At 46.9% G+C, this 19702-nt stretch overlaps 1 protein-coding gene across 7 annotated transcripts in view; it reads left to right on the forward strand.

Annotated features, from left to right (window-relative positions):
- CLEC16A (C-type lectin domain containing 16A) overlaps positions 1-19702 on the forward strand; it is a 226635-nt gene that overhangs the window by 88685 nt on the left and 118248 nt on the right. For all 7 annotated transcript variants that reach the window (XM_017539972.1, XM_037742517.1, XM_017539971.1 and 4 more), the window contains 5 exons: positions 4212-4334; positions 6399-6508; positions 8107-8151; positions 10774-10824; positions 14700-14828. In XM_017539972.1, coding sequence (XP_017395461.1) covers positions 4212-4334; positions 6399-6508; positions 8107-8151; positions 10774-10824; positions 14700-14828 — 458 coding nt within the window. The remainder of the gene's footprint in view (positions 1-4211; positions 4335-6398; positions 6509-8106; positions 8152-10773; positions 10825-14699; positions 14829-19702) is intronic.

Genomic DNA, 19702 nt, shown 5'->3' on the forward strand with positions numbered 1-19702 from the left:
TGACCTCAGGCAAGCTTCATGTCTTTTTTTGAGCCTCAGCCTCCTCATCTGTAAAATGAAAATAATATCACCCACCTCACAGAGTGTCATGAGGATGAAATGAAGCATTACATGTCACATGCCTGGCTGATGGTCACCATTTCTTCAGGGCGTACCATGTGAAGGCAATCTTGTCATCTTAGCAGAATCCTCTCCTCCTTCCTTCCAAAGGCACTCTCCTTCCCCAGAGAGACTGGGGTTTTTGTTGTTGTTTGTTTTGACTAAGTACTTTGGTAAATGATACGGGCTGCTTGAAAACACTTGATAGTTCAGAGTAACAGAGGGGATTTTAGAGGCCATGGTGGGAAGAAGAGTGGGGAGAGAGAATGGGGCACCTGGCTCAGGAGGAGCTTTGGGGAAAGAAGGGAGATGTTCAGAGGGGTTTCTGTTGCATAATTTTGCTGTGTGTTGTGTGGAATCACCTCTGCTCTCTGCCTCCCAGGGCTGGTGGTAAAATCCACCTCACATGGACTGCATGGCAGTACCAGGTCAGTTTGGGGGAAAGGGCCGGAAGCATGGAGACCACTTGGAGCAGCCGGGGGAGTGGAACCACCCCCACAGTCAGCCAGGACACAACCAGATTATGTCACTGCCCGCGAGCTGCCTCTCCTGGTCCCTCCACTGCATCACCCTCCAGGATCCTGGCACAAAGCCTTGCCTGTCCCTTCCCCTGCCTTCCACCTCACCATCCCCTCCCTGGCTCTGCTCCACTCCCTGCAGTCCTGCCTTGGTTTGGCAAGCCCTGGCCCCCACTGTCTGGCTTAAAGCAAACTCCTGTCCATCCTTTAGGACCCAACGTGAGCAGCTCGCCCCTGAGAGGGGTCCCTAGCAGCTCAGCATGCCTCCTTTGGGCTGTCTGTACCTCTATTTAGCTCTTAGGTTTTTTTTCATTTTGTTCTTTTGTCCTAACTTTCCTTTTTTTTTTATTTTTTTATTTTTTTAAAAGTGAGACAGAGGCTCTCTCTGTCACTCAGGCTGTAGTGTAGTGGCGTGGTCTTTGCTCACTCCAACCTCTGCCTCCAGGGTTCAAGCGATTCTCATGTCTCAGCCTCCCGAGTAGCTGGGACTACAGGCATGTGCCACCACACCCAGCTAATTTTTGTATTTTTAGTAGAGATAGGGTTTCACCACATAGACCAGGCTGGTCTCAAACTCCAGACCTCAGGTGATCTGCCTGCCTTGGCCTCCCAGAGTGCTGGGATTACAAATGTGAACCACTGCACCTGGCCTAACTTTCCTTTTATAACACGAATGACAAGGAAACACATCAAGCCATGCTCAAGCTAAAAATTGTCATCCATGCATTAAGCAATGCTTAAACTAAAAATTCCCATTTGTGCATCATAATGAGAATTAAAATTGTTGACCTGTGACAGTGCTCTCTCTCTTTCAAAGCTGACACCAGTTGTGGGACAGGTAGTTACCATAATTATTCCCACTTCACAGGTGAGGAGACTGAGATTCAAAAAGGTGAAATATCAAAACAAAGTCCTTTCCACACCCCACCCCCAGGCTTCTCATTCCCACTGTACCCAGCTGTCCCCCTAGGAGACAGTGAGCCCAGGGACATGGAGGGGTGGCTGTTGGCGGGCACTCTGGGCACCCCTGATGGATTGGCTCTGTAGGTGCTGCCACCCTTTCCCATCTGGACCCTGCTCACCTTTTGGATCATCTGAAGGTGGTTTGAGCTGTGTCTCTAACTTGCTCTCTGGTCTTGGGGAAACAGCCTCACCTCTCTGGGCCTTAACTTTCTCACAAAAGGAAGGGGCTGCACTTGGAATCCAGCACAGAGGGAGGTGTTTCCATCCTCTGGGACCCTCCATTCATGGAGAGTTGAGAACGGTCAGGATCATCCTGGGATGCTTTTCTCCTGTCAAGAAAAGAGCTTGCCACAGATTTCCTCATCGTCCACAAATTCTGAGGAGGTGGAGGGACAGTGATAGAAAAGAAACAAAATGGACCTCCCTGTGGAAATTCAAGACCTGGTCCTAGTTTGCCTCTTTCCATGGTTCTGTGGCCACGGCCCCGTTCTAGAAGGAGCCAGCGGCCGGGCCCTTTCTGCTGTCCTCTCTGAAGTGGAGTGATTGCTGGTTGATTATAAAGTTGGGCGATGCACCTGGAATGCAGAGGAGCTTTTATTCCCCTACAGAACTACTGACTGGCAGTTCTCAAAGGGGCCAGAAATTAACAAGTAGAGAGGTGTTAGGACAGTGTTGACATCTCTGGGAAAAACAAATGCCACAAAGATTCAATTGACAATCTTCTTGCCATTCAATAAGCCAGAATCCTTCAGAGTTACACATTTAGCATTAACATGGGATACAGAAGCCACAAATTAAATTTTTACTGCAATCAAATTTATTGAGGAAGCCACATTTGTGAGGCGTTTTGGGGCATGAGAGAGACTACTACCGAACTCAAGCCCTTAGGCCATCCCTTACCCAGGTCATCTCCTTGGTATGACTTAGCCTCTCTGTAGGAGCTGGAAGGAATTCAGAAAAGCAAGATAGATTGTTATGGCTTATTACATCAACGTGTGTGTGCAGGAGTTACTTAGAATCCAGACAATCAGCTCTTCAATGCTATCTTCCACTATTTTGTCAAAGTTCTAAATGAAGCGTCATCTGGTACTCAAGGGACCATATTTCAAGAGTTCCGAGAAGTGCCACCTTTCCCCCTTTCATAGAATAACAGGAAAACACGTGCTTGAAGCACAAACAATCCATTCAGTTCTCCAAGCTTGGATCAAGCTAGATGTTTGTTTCTGCAAGTGTATTTTTCAAGAGCCATGTCAGATGAGCAGATAAGGAGCTTGAAGACCCTTTCCCTAGGTGGGAACTGTTCTGGTAGGCCCAACAGGTCTTCTGTCACTGCAGGTCCTGTGTGCTTCTTTAGGAGGAATGACAGCAGGGCTTAGTCATACACTTGCCTGTTCCCTTTTCCTTTCCTGCTCACCTTCCCCACCCCCATCTCATCTTTCATCTTTTAAATGCTGTTAGTTTTCGCAGAAGGAATTGTTGAATTTTCACTGGAGGATAAATGATTTCCTGGCCTCCTAATGATAGATGTCTGCTGTACTGGTGTCATTGTATTAGGTTGGCGCAAAAGTAATTGCGGTTTTTGCAGTTGCTTTTAATGGCAAAAATCGCAGTTACTTTTGTGCCAACCTCGTGTATGCACAGTTCTGTGAGAAAGGTTTAGCTCAGTCTCGTTCTGCCAACGCCATCCTCAGGGGCAGGGGTGGCCTCTGCCTCACCTGGCTCAGAACCTGATTCCTCCTGTGTGTGTTGAGGGTGGGGCCCACCTTTTGAGTTTGTTGTGAAAAGCTAAAGGGCACAATTGTTGGGGATGACTGTAGTTTCCTTCGTGTTTAGTCTCTGTTTCTCTAGGTCTCAGTTTTCCCAGGTATAGAAGGTGCCTAATACGGGAGTGGCCTCAGGTGGCCCACAGACCTGGCACGCAGTGGCTGTGAATTGTGCTCCGAGATGGTTACCCCCTTTTCTTCTCCGTTCCCATTCCTCTGCTATGTCGGGGAGAATGTCACCATTTGGGGCTAGCTCCTCTCCAACACTATTAAGTACCTGCCAACTGCCCTTTTTAACAAAGATCAGGCCTTGGGTCACCATGAGTAGGGAGTTGACAGTCATTGGCTGGAATGTAAAAACACTTTTTGATTTTTAAAAAATTATTACTGGCAATTATTACATCAATCCTGATTTCCTGTTTTATAAGTAGTGATAGAAAATGTATGTCTTAATACATTTATGTAAGTTCATTTATGTATTATGTAAGTTAATACATTTTATTATTTACATAAATAATAAAATACATTTATGTAACTTCAGTAAGTTTACAGAGAGCTCCACGGTAAGTTCTGGCACCAACAGCAACCAGTCATGACAGCAGCTGCCAAGAGGGTCAGGCACGGTGGCTCACACCTGCAATCCCAGCACTTTGGGAGGCCCAGCACTTTGGGGAAACTCAGGAGGTCAAGTCTAGCCTGGGAAATATGGGGAAACCCTATCTCTACTAAAAACTTGAAAAAGAAAGAAAAGAAATCAAGAGGGAACATATGTGGCTGAAGTTGAGGACACCGTACTCCACAGGGTCTCTCAGGACGAGGAGGTCATGCAGTCAGGAGGCAGCTCCGCTTACGTCCTTCTCTGTTCCAGGCATGGATCCTGAGAAATTAGAACGAATCCAGCTCCCAGTGCCAAATGTGGCAGAGAAGAACACCTACAACCATCCGTTGGCTGAAAGGCTCATCAGGATCATGAACAATGCTGCCCAGCCAGGTGCCCACTTGGGGTGTTGTCTGTCCACAGGGCTACACAGTCATAGGGAGCAGGCCCCACTGGGAGCCAGAGCCCTGGGTGCTAGGCCTGAGCCTTATGAGTTTCCGGGCCAATCCCAGACACTCCCTCAGCCCCTCAAGCCCTGCATCCTGGGACAGCCCTCCTGCCTGCTAGGACTGTACCTTTAGCTCTGGGTCTCCTTTTTCCATCCCACCCCCTGCCACTTGGAAGCTTCTTTCTTCTCCTTCCATACCCCGCCCTTCCTTTGCTGAGACTGCCAGTGTTTGTCACTGCGCTCCCCACTCCCGGTGGCCCAAGGCAATACTGTGAGAAAGAACTAGGCTGGGAGTGACGTGAGGGGAGAAAGTTCGAAAGGTTTAAGGGGCCAGTATAGCAGAAGACAGAGTTTTGTTAGCAGCAACAGTTGCGGGTAGGTATGGGAACAGGTAGGAGTGAGACTGTGCTTGGAGCAAAACTCACTTGGAAGAGGCAGGTGAAGATAGGGTACGCTAGTGCTGGGCTGGGCGGGGTGGGGTAGTGAGACCTGGTGGAGCTGAGACCACTCAGCCTTCTCCTTGATGGTCCCTGCATCTTGTATTATGTTTAGGAAGACTTATCTTTCGTGATAGCACTTTTTCATTTTTTAAGCAGAATCCCTTTTCTCGCGTATTTTCACCTGACTTACAAGGCATTAAAGGGACGGGCAGGGAGGTGGGCAGAGGGGTATATCTGCCTTTAGTTTTTTTCCCAGTGACCCATCGTGGTCTCTGATGTTTCCAAGGCCTTAGAGGCATAACGTGAGGACGACCTCCTTTCCACAGTGGGACCTTTCCCCAGAAATAAACTTTAAAGACCCACAGAGGAGTTTGCATAAGAGCAGTTGCCCTTAAGTCAGTCAGTTACAGATGCTTCTAGGAGAGATGCCACGTGTGGGTTTTGGCGCCCTAAGCACCTGCAGTCTACCACTGCCCCGCTATGAGACCCTGGATGAGTCACTTCACTTTGCTGAGCCTCAGTCTTTGGAGCACTCATTGCAACAGGTTTTTATAGAGATTCCTTGAGGAGGTGTATATAAGGTGCTCCACACTTTACCTGGCTCACAGTAGTAAGTAAGAGCATAGTAAGTAAGCTGTTTAAGAGCTCTGTTGCACTTGATGGAAACCCAGCTCACTCCAGCTTAAATAGTACACACAGACAGATAAAGCTGTGTTGCCTTTTAAAGTCTGCTGAGGCCTAGCTTCAGGCAAAGTTGGATCCAGGGGCTCAAACAGTATTTTTCTACATTTGGTCTCTGCCACCTTCTGGGTTGACAAGATAAATGCCAAACCCCCCAGCTAGCCCTTTCTCCACCGAGACTCTAGACTTGCTCTGTGAGAGATGCTTAGCTTTGGACAGTCTAGTTGGAAGACAGATCTCAAAGTGGTATTTGCAGAGTACTTGACAAAGATGGAAAATGCTGGCAAAGGTGAAGAGGTGGTCGATAGATTATAATGCTAGTGCCCCTCAGAGGCTCACCACAGTCCTCTGCTCAGCCCAGTACAAGGAGAATTTTTCTTACCCAGAGTTTCTAGCAAATTGCGAGGTTGAGCCATACTGGCTGTGTGACTTCCTTGCCTGGTTCTTACCTCGTCACTGGGACCGAGGAAATGGAGCACACCATCTGGCCAGGTGATGTGCCCAACCCTGGAAGGGGGGCAAGGAGGACCAGCTCCACCCAAATCACATGACCAGAGTGGGACTGGCAGCTCTCTAAAGGAAATCGGGGTGCAGGGCCACTCTCCAGGACTCAGTAGTGTTTAGTCACCCTTTTTCCTCTACTGCCTGCCAGTAAATGGGCTTCAGGGAAGTATTTGGTATAAGCAGTTTTGATGGGGAACATTGAGTTCTAACTGATTGGGAATGGTTTTAGCATGGGGGTTCCCTCTGTGTCCCTACTGGATGTTGGGAGCCATGAGCAGTTGGTCTATCACCTGACCTGCTGACCTCGACATGGATAGGCAGGAGCCTTGGGCTGCAGGGTGTTTCACCGTGGGTGTGCAAGGCTTACCCTAGTGTGCTCTGCAGATGGGAAGATCCGGCTGGCAACGCTGGAGCTGAGCTGCCTGCTTCTGAAGCAGCAAGTCCTCACAATTGCTGGCTGCATCATGAAGGATGTGCACCTGGCCTGCCTGGAGGTGATGCCCTCTCCCCTCCTCCTTCCTGTACAGGGGCCAAGGGAGAGGGACAGGAGGATGGGAGGGCAACTGCTGGCATCCAGATAGGAGCCCTGGCCCATGGTGTCATCAGTCACTAGCTAGAAGTTGCAGGGCCTGCTCTGCCGAGACTCACTGAAGAGTCCAGTTAATTGAGTTTTAGTAGTTTCTGTCGCAGCTGTTTGGTTCTGTATTTGTCCTCAGAATTTTTCCTTTAGTATTACAAAAATTTTATGCACATAGAGACATATTCACGCATATACACACACTGATGATGGTTTTTGTGCTTAAAATATACATTCATTAAATTTTCAGTAGCTTTTATGTTACCCTCCTCTTATTTTCTGTGTTTATTTTAGAAAATTTAGGAAGTAGAGAGGTAAAAGTAACAACTATAGTTGACACTTTGGCTGTGTCTGTGCAGACACACACGTGTATATATACACACATATAGGTAAATAAATATATATTTAAGTATTATATAAGCAAATAATTACATATGAAAAGAATTCTATTTATATATACAATGTGAAAATATACAGTGTAAGTATATGTTTACATATGTCATGTGTAAACATATGCAAATATGTATATATGTAAATGAAATATGTTTGCATATATGTAAATGAAAACTAAGTATGTATATATGTATGTATAAGTATATATGTACACATATGTATAAATGAATTTTTTGTCTTACACAAATGTAGTTGGGCCAGGTGCAGTGGCTCATGCCTGTAATTCCAACATTTTGAGAAGCTGAAGTGAGAGGATCACTTGAGGCCAAGAGTTTGAGACTAGCCTGGACAGCATACTGACACACTGTCTGTAAAAAAAAAAAACAAAAACAAAAACATTAGCCAAGACACACCTGTGGTCCCAGCTGCTCAGAAGGCTGAGGCTGGAAGATTACCTGAACCCAAGAGTTTGAGACTGCAATGAGCTATGACTGCACCACCACACTCTAGCCTGGTCCACAGATTGAGATCCTGTCTTTAAAAAATAAGCTAAGAAAGGAGTCATAATGGCCTTATTTTATAACCCATTTTCCCCCAATGAGCTGTATATTAACAGCTTCTCATGTCATTACAGTCGAATTACGTATCCTTTCCCTGTTTTTATTTTGAACTCTCTCATTAAGAATTATTTTATAAGCCAGGCACAGTGGCTCACACCTGTAATCCCAGTGCTTTGGGAGGCCGAGATGGGCAGATCCCCTGACGTCGGGAGTTTGAGACCAGCCTGGCCAACATGGTGAAACCCTGTCTCTACCAAAAATGCAAAAATTAACTGGGCATGGTGGCAGGTGCCTGTAATCTCAGCTACTTGGGAGGCAGAGGCAGGAGAATTGCCTGAACCCATGAGGCGGAGGTTGCAGTGAGCCGAGATTGCGCCACTGCCCTCCAGCCTGTGCAACAGAACAAGACTCCGTCTCAACAAAAGGGAAAAAAGTGTTTTTTACATTAAGGTTATTAGTCCACATCTGTTTTATACACACTCATATTTTGGAATTTGTAGTTTGCCCAACTTGCTCACCTAGATGAGAGCTGCCTCCTTCATACCTTCCTTCTCTTTTACAGGGTGCGAGAGAAGAAAGTGTTCACCTTGTACGACATTTTTATAAGGTAATTGGCAGAGCACAGATGGACGGCAGCATGGTGGGTCTTGTAGAAGCAGGAGTGTGATGTCTGGTTCTATGCAGATAAATGTTATGTGTCTTCAGTTATTTTTTATGCCTGTAGTTACTGAATAAAAATGCTCAATTTTATAGTCTCTAAGGCAGCAATGTCTAAACTTTTTTCTGCCCATGCTCTTATCAGTAAAATTTTTGAGGACTCAGCTCCAGTATATGATAGTTTGTTTCTCAGTTATACATGGATTTGTTTATTTGGGAATAATTATATGTAAATTATGAACTATGTGCATATAAACACATGTGAGTAAATTATATATATATGATCTTATGTTCATGAGTTATATGTGCTTACACATATAAAATTATGAGTTACCTATCAATTTATGAACTATATACATGCATATTATTTACATGAGTATGTGCTAAGGAACCTTATACAGGCTTCTAAACCTTTATTAAGTTTATTGAGATTCTGTAAAGTGCCACCATGACTTCCAGTATCTGAAAAATTTGCAGAGCTTTGTCTTCAGGCTCCAGATGGTTTTGAAAATATCTAATTATGATGATTTTGTTTTAGCTCTATAAGGCATATGTTTTAGTCCATTCAGGATGCTAAAACAAAATACTGTAAACTGGATAGCTTATAAACAATAGAAGTTTACTTCTGTCAGTTCTGGAAGATGGGAAGTCCAAGATCAAGGCAGATTTGATATCTGGTGAAGGCCCACTTTCTCATAGATGGAAGGCTCACTTTCTCAGATGGCACCATCTTACTGGACCACCTAATCACCACCCAAAGGCCCTACCTACTAGTTCCATCACCTTGGGGATTAGGATTTCAACATATGAATTTGGGAGGCATGGGGAGCAGAAACCCTCAGGCCTTGCCAGCCTCGTGTGTCTTTCAAGCAGGGCTCATCACTCGTCAGCCATGGTGGATTAATCCACAGGTCAAATAGTCGTTTTCTAATTTGCCAGCCCCCAGATCAGGTGTCTGCAGATCCTGCGAGTGATGGCTTCCCTTCTTAACGCGGCTGACGATGGTGGCAACACTGCCATTTCCTTGTTGTCCCCTGTACTTTAGTTATTCAAGTCCTGTTGAAGCTGCTGTTTCTTTGCAGGAATCTTTTTAAGCCACTATCCATTATTGTCAGTGTTTGTTGAGATAAAACAAAGTTATATAATTTGGGGATCCACCTTGCCAGGCTTAGATGACCCCATCCAGCCCAACAGTGGACATACCCAGACAAGGGCATGGGCCCCCACACCCTGAGGAGGAAATCCCACTTTCCCCTTAGAATATCCCAGACCACACTTGGCCTGCAACTGAGGATACACCCCTACTAGCAAAGCCCACAAGAAAGCAGAAACCTCAGGGTTGCATTAGTCATCTTTGAGCCTCTTGCCAGTATAACTGCCCTAAGTTTATGTCCCCTGGAAAGCTTTGGATTGCAAAACCAGAAAGACATATAGGTAGGCATTTTCCCAGAGGTTATTCTTTATTATTAACAAAAGGAGAGCTCTATTTAAATTCTGGATCCCTTCTCCCAACCCAGATTTTTCTTAATTTTATTCTATAACATTTATTATACCCTAAGTATAATTTTGCAGCAGTTTTTAGGTGTTTTCAGGAATTGTCTTTTCTGATGGTGGTACTTATATCACACAAGAATATTTAAATTTAGTTGTAGTTCTGACAACTGAAAAAACGTAAAAAGGATCTATTCCCTTTTCCAACCCAACTGTGTGTGTGTGTGTGTGTGTGTGTGTGTGTGTGTGTGTTTCAGAACTTCTGAGAGAGATGGAGCAGTTGTTGTAATGGTCATTATCCAGTAGAGATTGTAATGACAGTGAGTCCTCACACTGACCCACCCCTGACTGAGGGACAAGCTCTGTGCCTCCTTGCATTTTATGTGCATTAACTCATTTCATCTTCACAGTACCCCAAACAGAGTTGGACTGTCACGCCACTCTTGCATGACAAAGAGGCGAGAGGTGTAAAGCTGGATTTGGTTATGTGTCTCAGAGCCAAGTTTATGCCCACCACCCTGTCTTAAAGGGGACCTCCTGGGCAGTCATGACCCTGAGGAATGACATAACCCCCAAAGGCACTCCTCAAAAACAAATGGAACAAGCCATGTTCCCCATAAACATGGGGTAATGCTAACCTTATTTAATTATACTCTCCTTCCAGAGGTGTGGAGGCTCGTATTTTTAATATGGTAATTTAGCCAGGATTTTCCATTTCTCCAGTCATTCTCGACAAACAGATGATGTTAAACACTTGAAATATTAGCCTTTTCGATGTTTTAATTCTACATAGTATTATTTTTGTTGTTGCTTTTTAACTAACTGCTTTGACACAAGAACTCTCCATGTACTTAAAAAAAAAAAGGAGAAAATTTTGAGTAGTGCAATTTGATATTTGGTCTGTCATTTGAGCATGTGTGTTTGTGTTCACGTGTGTATTTTACTTCCTGGTGATTTACGAGAACTCACTAATGAGAAGCAGATGGCCCCCAAAGCCACGAACTAGAGTTTATAATACTCTGTTGTTTATGGAAAAAAAAGTATGAATAATATCCTCTTCCAACCCTTCTTTTCTTTTTAGGGAGAAGACATTTTTTTGGACATGTTTGAAGATGAGTACAGGAGCATGACAGTAAGTGAGGAGCTGGGACACACTTGGGCTGGCATGTGCCTGTGTTCCTGCCAAGCTCACCCTGCCCATCCCAGAGGGGGGTTTTTTACTTAGGGCTTTCTCACCAAATAGCACAGATTGATGGGGAAGCAGATTTAGAATGGTGTCTTGTAATCCCCATCACTGTTAAAATTTCAAACTATATTTACTCCCCCTGGGATGGGAGGTGTCAAATGAGTCACGAAGAGTCTCTGCTAGGAATAGTAATTTGGGAGCAGTATCATTTTATTGAGGAGTTACTTGGTGCTGGATGTATACAATATGTGGTACAGATTACATGTCTTCATCCTCGTGCCAACCCATGGTAATAGCTACTGCCTTTGTCCCTTTCTTGCTAAATTAGTCTGTTCTCATGCTGCTATGCAGAAATACCCAAGGTGGGTAATTTATAAAGAGAAGAGGTTCAATTAACTCACAGTTCCACTGTGGGGAGGCCTCAGGAAACCTACAATCATGGTGGAAGGCACCTCTTCACAGGGTGGCAGGAGAGAGAATGAGTGCAAGGATTAAAAAGTGCCAGATGCTTAGAAAACCATCAGATCTCATGAGAACTCAATATCATGACAACAGCATAAGGAAAACCGCCCCCATGATTCAATTACTGCCACCTGGTCCCACTCTTGTCATGTGGGGATTGTTACCATTCAAGTTGAGATTTGGGTGGGGACACAGAGCCAAAGCGTATTACTTGCCAATGAGGAAACAGAGGTCTAGTGATGTCCCCAAATCTGCCCGACCAGTGAGTGGCAGGGCCAGGCTTCCAGAGCAGGACAGCCCATTCCCCCGTGCTTCTCCATGTATTATGTCCCTGCCTCCCTGTTTGCTGCTCCACTGGAATGTTCCAGCATGGAGCTCTTCCTCCGATCTGCAGTGCCAGCATGGGCCTCCTTCCTCCTCCAGCAGCCAGAATCGTGGGAAGCCATCGGTTCGGAAGATCCAGCTTTCTCTAGTCTGCGTGTTTGTCTCTGTATCCCAGCACCTCCCCTTGGCTAGGTACTCCATAAATACATGATAAATGATCCTTCTTGTGGATATTACCCACCAAAGCGTGTGTGATTTGGGAAGTTGATAATAAACCTAAGTGTTTAAAGTGTCAAAAAGAAAAAGATAGCATGCCCTAATTGGCTCCTTGGCTTCCCTGCCCGTACCCCAGGAATCTAGACAGCGGGGCCCTCACCACGTCCTCTGTCACTGCCTGTCTGAGACTGCCATGGAGTCTTTTCAAGGGAAAGGTGTAACTGGCATAAGTCATCTCCAGAAATGCCCCAGCGGCGCCCTGTGCCAGGCCCCCGTGGGCTGCACATTCACAGCCCCTAATCATTCCTCCAGTTCCCTAGAGAGTGGCTCAGTCTTCTACCCTTCAGACCATTCACTAGAGTGGAAGGGATTCAGTTGTCGTTTGCCATTTCCTCTTACCCCTGAGACATCCTCCTGCAATGTCATTCCCTCCAGTTTGGTTTCCTGTTTAGAAATGTCAGGCTCCTATGGCACTTGGCCATGTGGAAAAGCTTGGGCTCCTAAACCCCTGCTCAGTGTCTACTCTTGACAGTGCAACCTTGAGTATGTTGCTTAAATTCTGAGCCTTGATTTTTTTTTTTTTTTTTAGGAGGGATGTTGTAGGGATATTGTGATAAATTAATGTATGCAAAGCCTCTAGCACAATGCCTGGTTCATGATAGGTGCTAAATCCATAGGATAGGGTCCCTGCCACAGTGCCATCCAGGCTGGGTATGATAAAGCCAACAAAAGGCCTCATGTTGAGTCCGCACACCACAAATACTCATTTCCTCCTCCTCCTACCGTGGAGAGCTTCCAGGCTTTTGTTTGTTTGTTTGTTTTAATCAAACATGTATTGTCTGTCCTATACAATGCTTGACGTTCCAGAGAAATATAAGGGTGCCACACCCTGAAGGATGAGGGCTGATTTGCAGATTTGTTGGAAGAAATTTCTTACAGTTCTGGAGATTTGTATCTGCAAATCAGCCCTCATCGAATACAGCTTCTGAGTGGAAGGAGGGGGGACGGGCCCTCGGAGGCTTCGTCAGAATCAGGCCATGACTTGTGACCCTTCCTTTGTTTCCCTGATTGCCTCTGGTTTAATGCAAAAGGTGCAGTGAGGTGATGGTCTAGCTCTGCCCCCAGCAGGCTTGAGGGGTTCACTGGGAAGTTTGTGGGGGCAGTGGGAGTAGCGGGGAAGGGAGCTACAAGTGATTGAGTGAGGCAGGAGCTGCCACCCCTGCTGGGATAGAAGATTTGGAGTGGAGGACCTCAGGCCTCTGGAGGAAAGTACTTAAAAGCGTCCAAAAGAAAACCTTGCCCCCCTGGCCCGTTCACCGATGTCTCAGCCTGTTTTCTGCAGCTATACCAGAAAACCACAGCCTAATTTATAAAGAGAAGAAATTTCTTATAGTTCTGGAGTTTGGGAAGTCCAGTATCAATGTGCTGGCATCTGATGAGGGCCTTCTTGCCACACCATCCCATGGTGCAAGGCAGGAGGGCAAGACAGAGCAAGTGGGGACAGAACTCCCTCTTATAACAGATCCACTCTCACCAAAATTGAGCCACACCTGCACCGATAACATTACTTCATTCATGAGACCTAATCCTGTCTTCGTAGGCCCTACCTCTCAACACTGTCACACTGGGGATTAAGTTTCCAACACGTGAGCTTTGGGTACACATTCAAACTGCAGCACCGGGTATCTGGGCAGCTGGGCCCTCATTGTATCCTTGCCCTGTGTGGTTAACTGTACCTAGTAGGAGAGGGCAAGTATAGTGTGTTTGAAGGCCACTTTCTGAAAAGAGAAGACACAAGGAAAGCTTGTGATGTTTGAAAGAGTAAAACGAAGGCTGTAGAAAGCTTACCCTTCCTCCATGATGCCATGGAAATGAAGTATTGGCATTCAGGAATACGTGTGCGTCAATTACCACTACCGATGCAGCAGATATCTGGGAATGGTGGCGGGGAGGGGGTGTCCCCTTGTGTCTTAGTCATGAAAGAACGCTTCGCAGAGGTGGTGTGCAAAGAGGCAGTCAGCTCTGGCCCAGTGCCGTGGCCATGCACCTTTCGTCCTCTAAGCTCAGGGTCCCTTCATGATGGGGCGCCATCACCTGTCGTCCAGCAGGAGGTGATCCCAGCAGGTGCCTGGCGCTTAGTAGATACTCCAAAAATTATTGTGTTTTATTATTCTGGGTAAGAGGTGAAGGAGACGAGGAAGGAAGGAGGAACATTGGCCCTAGGATGGGAATCACAGAGGACCTGGAGAAGGGCAAGCCTGGGCTCATGTCTTGGCTCTGCCACCCACCAGCTGAGTGACCTTGGATCCATTTTTCTGCTTCTTTGAGACTGTTCCTTCATCAGCAAAGTGGGAAGCAGCTCCTCAAAAGCTCTTAGGTCACAGCCTGTCCTGTAGTCAGCTCTTGTTAAAGAGAAGCTGCCATCGCCACAGCTGTTATCATCATCACTGAGGGACAGAGAGAAGGAGGCAGGTGGCAGGTGGGCTTGCAGCTACAGGATAAAGCATGCTCAGCCTCCTGCTGAGAATCCCTGTCCCTGCTGAGGTGGAGAGGGAATGCCAGGAGGAGCAAGCAAGGAGGCAACTTCTCAAGGATCTGAGCTGCTGCGTTAATTAAAGGAAAAATCTGCGACTTATAAAACCAGAAGGCATATTGCTCCCTTATCTGGCTGCCTCTGGGCTTTACCTCCGTGTAAATCCAGGGTTTAGATTACTCATTTATGTTTAGTAATTGCGGGTGAAGGCAAGGAGCCTCCCCCGGCCCATTCCTACTCCCAAGCGAGGGACCTGCTTTGAGGTTTCCTGTGATGTCTCTTCTAGATGAAGCCCATGAACGTGGAATATCTCATGATGGATGCCTCCATCCTGCTGCCCCCAACAGGCACGCCGCTGACGGGCATTGACTTTGTGAAGCGCCTGCCGTGTGGCGATGTGGAGAAGACCCGGCGGGTGAGTGAGTGCAAGACCTGGCGTTTCCTGGGCCACTGTTCTCCAGAACCACTCCCAGACCAGGCAGGAAAGGGCCTCTTTGTCAAAGTCAAGACCCTGCCCTCAACACAGCTTAGATAGCAGATAGAGAGCACACACTTGCCACCAGCCATGACTTTCCAAAGCGTGTTGCTCTTTGGAAAGTGGGATTTGGCATTCCATTGCATCTGCCACCAAATGTTGGCTGCAGGCAGGTAGCCTTCACCGACATAGACAGACTCAAGCCCTGAGCTCAGGTTTCTGTGAATCGTGGCAGGTGAGCACGGTACATCCAGTGCAGGTGAGGTTGGTGTGAAATCTTAGTCCAGCGGCCTCAGGGCTCCTAGAGATAGTGTGATATTAAGGCATCTCCCTGCTCTTGGGACACAGTTAAATGAAATATGCATCACGCCAGCTGCAGGAGAGATGTGTGTGAAGAGATTAGTTCTTAGAACAGCTGCAGTGTGTGCTTCTGTTATCAGCCCTTTTTTTCTGAAGCAGGCGCTCTAGGAAGAAGAATTTGCAAGGCTGTTCATGGTATTTTATCTCCCGGTAAGATCAGAGTTTCTTTCTTAGAAAGCACCATAACCTTTTCCTAGAAAATCATTCCCTGGAGACATGAATATTTGTGGATAGTGTAGAGGAATTCATTGAATGCAGCTCCCCCTGTCAGCCTGTATCATCTGCGTTAATTGGTGTGTGACAGAGGTGTTTCACTTTTGGATTTTGCAAAGCAGGAATGACCTGTCATTTGCACCTCAGACATGAGGAGTCTGAACCTTCCTCCCCACAGCTGGTGATTCTGCCTCAGAGGCCTGGGGGTGCAGAGGAAGTGGGACCATGTGTCTTGAGTCAATCTACATTTCCAACTGTCTGACCAAACCCACAAGCCTCACCGCAGGACCCACCCTGTCCTGGCCACTGACGCCTTCCTTCCATGTGCTCCAGCCAGGCGCACGATTCTGTTAGTGGGTGGCAGTGTTTGCACTGGGCGTTCTGGCATCAGCTTTCACTGGAGGACTGGTTCTGTCAAATGTCTGTATGTTGCTTCCTGATGCTGACATGCTCACCCCCAGCCAGGGCTACAGCATCCTGTGCCTAGAAGGCCCTGCCTGGAAGATCCCCCCAGCCCCTGAGCCAAAAAGGTCCAGAGGCCTGAACGCTGAGCACGGCTTCTTTGGGTTCCACTCTGCTGTTTTTTTTGGTGGCTACAAAGAGCTGTGATCCAGCCTGGAGTGCCTGTGTGCAGTGGTGCGATCATACCTCACCACAGCCTTGAATTCCTGGGCTGCTGCCATCCTCCCACCTCAGCATCAGTAGCTGGAACTACAGGCGCAAACTACCGTACCTAGCTAATTTTTTTTTAAATGGAGTGCTGCCCTGTCTCCCAGGCTAGAGTGCAGCACCACCATCTCGGCTCACTGCGTCCTCCACCTCCCAGGTTCAAGCAATTCTTCTGCCTCAGCCTTCCGAGTAGCTGGAACTACAGGCATGTGCCACCATGCCTGGCTAATTCTTGTAGTTTTAGTAGAGCTGGAGTTTCACCATATTGGCTAGATTGGTCTTGAGCTCCTGACTCATGATGTGCCTACCCTGGCCTCCCAAAGTACTAGGATTACAGGTTAATTTTGTAAATGTTTTATAGAGATGAGGTCCTGTTAAGTTAATCAAGCTGGTCTTGAACTCCTAACCTCAAGCCATCCTCCTGCCTTGGCCTCCCAAAGTGCTGGAGTTACAGATATGCACCACCACACCTGGCCCACACTCTGCTTTCTTTTGGTTCACAGTTCATCAGGATTTGTCTTACCACTTTTGTGAATGCATAGCCTCTGTTATGAAGTAGATCAATTTAAATCAGCTCTTTATGTGGATTTCTTCTTTAATTCTATAATCATCGTAAGAGATTTACATTGTTATTATCCTCATTTTACAAAGGAAGATTTTTTTTTTTTTTTTTTGGAGACAGGGTCCCACTCTGTCACTCTGGTGGAGTGCAGTGGTGCCATCTCAGCTTGCTGCAACTTCCACCTCCTGAGGTCAAGTGATCCTCCCACCTCAGTTTCCTGGGTAGCTGGGATTACAGGCGTGTGCCACGACACTCTGCTAATTTTTATATTTTTTGTAGAGATGGGGTTTTGCCATGTTGCCCAGGCTGGTCTCGAGCTCCTGGACTCAAGTGATCCGCCCACCTCAGCCTCTCAAAGTGCTGGGATTACAGGTGTTAACCACTGCACCCGGCCCACAGAAGAAGAAATTGAGGCATGGAGAGGTCCACTGATTTGCTCAAGGTCACCCGGCTAGTGAGTACCTGGGCCATGAGTCGGCCCAGGCAGTGTGGCCCCCAGAACCTAGACTCTTAGACACTCTGACCCACTGCTTCCCACACTGCCTTCTTTAGATCTACTAGCTCTGCTTAGGACACAGGGACGTCAAAAACACAGCCCCAGTCCTGAAGGGATCAGAGTCTAGAAGGCAAAGTAAAGAGACAGAGGCAGGCCGTGTGGCTCAGGCCCTTATTCAAGCAGCATTAGGTCAGGTCACTAATCCCTCCTGGAGCAGGAAGTGGGACAGACACCAGATAGGGAGGCACAGGTCCAGAGAGATGTGGCACATTCTGGCACCTCCACGGTGGTGATTGAAGCTGGAGCCCACAGTGGGATGCGATGAGACTGGGGGTGCTGGCAGGAGCCAGATCATGGGGGCCTTGGAGCCCCTTGAGAACCTTAGCTGTCACCTCTTAACATTGTTTCATGACCTTGTGGCCTGCTGGGCTGGGGCAGGTGGTCCTGACCATGGCAAGACATGGGAGAAATGCAGGAGTGAGTTTGTCAAACATGTAGCAGAGGGTATGTTGCTTCTTGTCTGCTCTGAGCTACTGTGTGTCTTCATTTGTTAAGAAGAATGTTTCTGCCTTTCCAGAGTTATCGTGAGGACTCAGCAGAAGGCCAGTGACGGTCTTGATGAGTCTCTTTATCCCTCACATGTCACGTAGTTGCAGCTTCCCTGAGCTGTCTGGCCACCTCCCTTGCCCTCGATAGGATACACAGCCCAAGTGGCTAGCTGAAGCACGGATAGAGACCTGGAACATCTCAGCTTCCCTAGAGTCTCTCTGCCTGTCTGACCAGTTTCCAAAAGCAACTCTCAAGTCCTCCCAGGGTCCCTGGGTAGGAGGATGATATAAAAGCAGGCAGGCTACCTCAAAGCCAAGGCATCCACTTTAGAAAAGCTTCCTTTGTAACTTTAAGAATTTATTTCTGAAGGGTAGCTTTGGCCACTCATCTCACTATGGTTCCTTTTGCAAGGTAGCCATCTAGAATCATCCAGAAGCTTAGCCCGTCAGTCCTACTTCAGAAATCGGAACACAGCAGTGTGCTTTGAATTTGAGCTAAAGGAAGTTGCGTGGTTTAGCAAGTAATTGAGGGCTTATGTGGTTCGTTTCAAGTTTTTTGCTTGTGTCCAAAGAACATTCCAAGCTATTCGTTTAGATTCAGAGGTTTTCTTTCTTTCTTTCTTTCTTTTCCCCCACCAAGTAGGCTTTTTAAAGGAGGCTGGTCCTTTTCAGAAACTCCACCTTTGTTTTCCTTAAGGATTTGTCAAAGAAGTTCAAACAATTCTTTCTGGCAGATCATTCCTAAATATTCATAGATTTATCAAAGAGCTGCTAGATTCTTGCTGTGTGCCAAATACTGTCTGCCTGAGGGTGCAGAAACGAGCAAGCCATGTCCCTGCTCTCTCTAGACCTCTCTCTTTACCTAGAGAGGTAAAGTTGATTAGCAAGTAAGCGAATAGCAGGTTTGGTATCAAACCACAATCAGAGCTTTAGAGGAAAGAAATAGCCTGCTATAGCCAAGGGCTGAGAAGCAGTCCTCCTGCAGCTAGGGTGATCGGAAGAGCTGCTCTGCAGAGGTGACATCTGAGCTGAAACCTGGAGGGCGAGGAGGAGCCAGGAAGGTTAAAGTGATAAAGGAGGCGCTTTCCAGACAGGGAGCAGCACATGTCCGGTCCCCGAGATGCGACCATATATGGCATGTTCAAGAAGCTCAGCAAATGAGGGAGGGGCAGCGGCAGAAGAAGATGGTGGCAGCGCTTTGCAGGCTGTGGGAGGCATCTCACGATAAAGCAGTTTTCCCTCTTGGTCTAACTGACAAAACTGTTTTCCTTCTTTACGGCTTCTCTCAAGTGCCCCTATATGTGGGGTGGGTCCAGCCCAAGCCCAAAGTTCTGCTTGAACGTTCTCACGGGACCCCAGCAGCTCCAGTGACCTTCATTTTTTATTTTTATTTTTGTTTTTGGAGATGGAGTCTCATTCTGTCACCCAGGCTGGAGTGCACTGGCACGATTTCACTGCAACCTGCACCTCCAAGGTTCAAATGATTCTCCTGCCTCAGCCTCTAGAGTAACGTGAACTAGCATGCCCAGCTGATTTTTTTGGTATTTTTATTAGAGACTGGGTTCTTCGGTCTGTTGGCCAGGCTGGTCTCGAACTCTTGACCTCAGGTGATCCACCCACCTTGGCCTCCCAAAGTGCTGGGGTTACAGGCGTGAGCCACTGTCCCTGGCCCCCTCGTGCATTTTAAAAACCACATCACTTATTCTTTCTTTCAACATAATGATTGAACATTTTCTAGGTATCAGGCTCTGAGTAAGATGCAAGACTAGAACAATGAACAAATAATATAAATAAGGCCAAAACAGCAAGGGCGCCACTGAGCCATTCCAGCTAAAAAGGGAAATTCATGTTGAAATGAAGGTCACTGAATAATATAAATAAGACCCGAACAGTAAGGGCGCCACTGAGCCATGCCAGCTAAGAAGGGAAATTCATGTTGAAATGAAGGTCACTGGAGCTGCTGGGG

Source organism: Cebus imitator, unplaced genomic scaffold (genome assembly GCF_001604975.1).
Source record: "Cebus imitator isolate Cc_AM_T3 unplaced genomic scaffold, Cebus_imitator-1.0 Scaffold122, whole genome shotgun sequence".
NCBI classification, from domain to species: Eukaryota; Metazoa; Chordata; class Mammalia; order Primates; family Cebidae; genus Cebus; species Cebus imitator.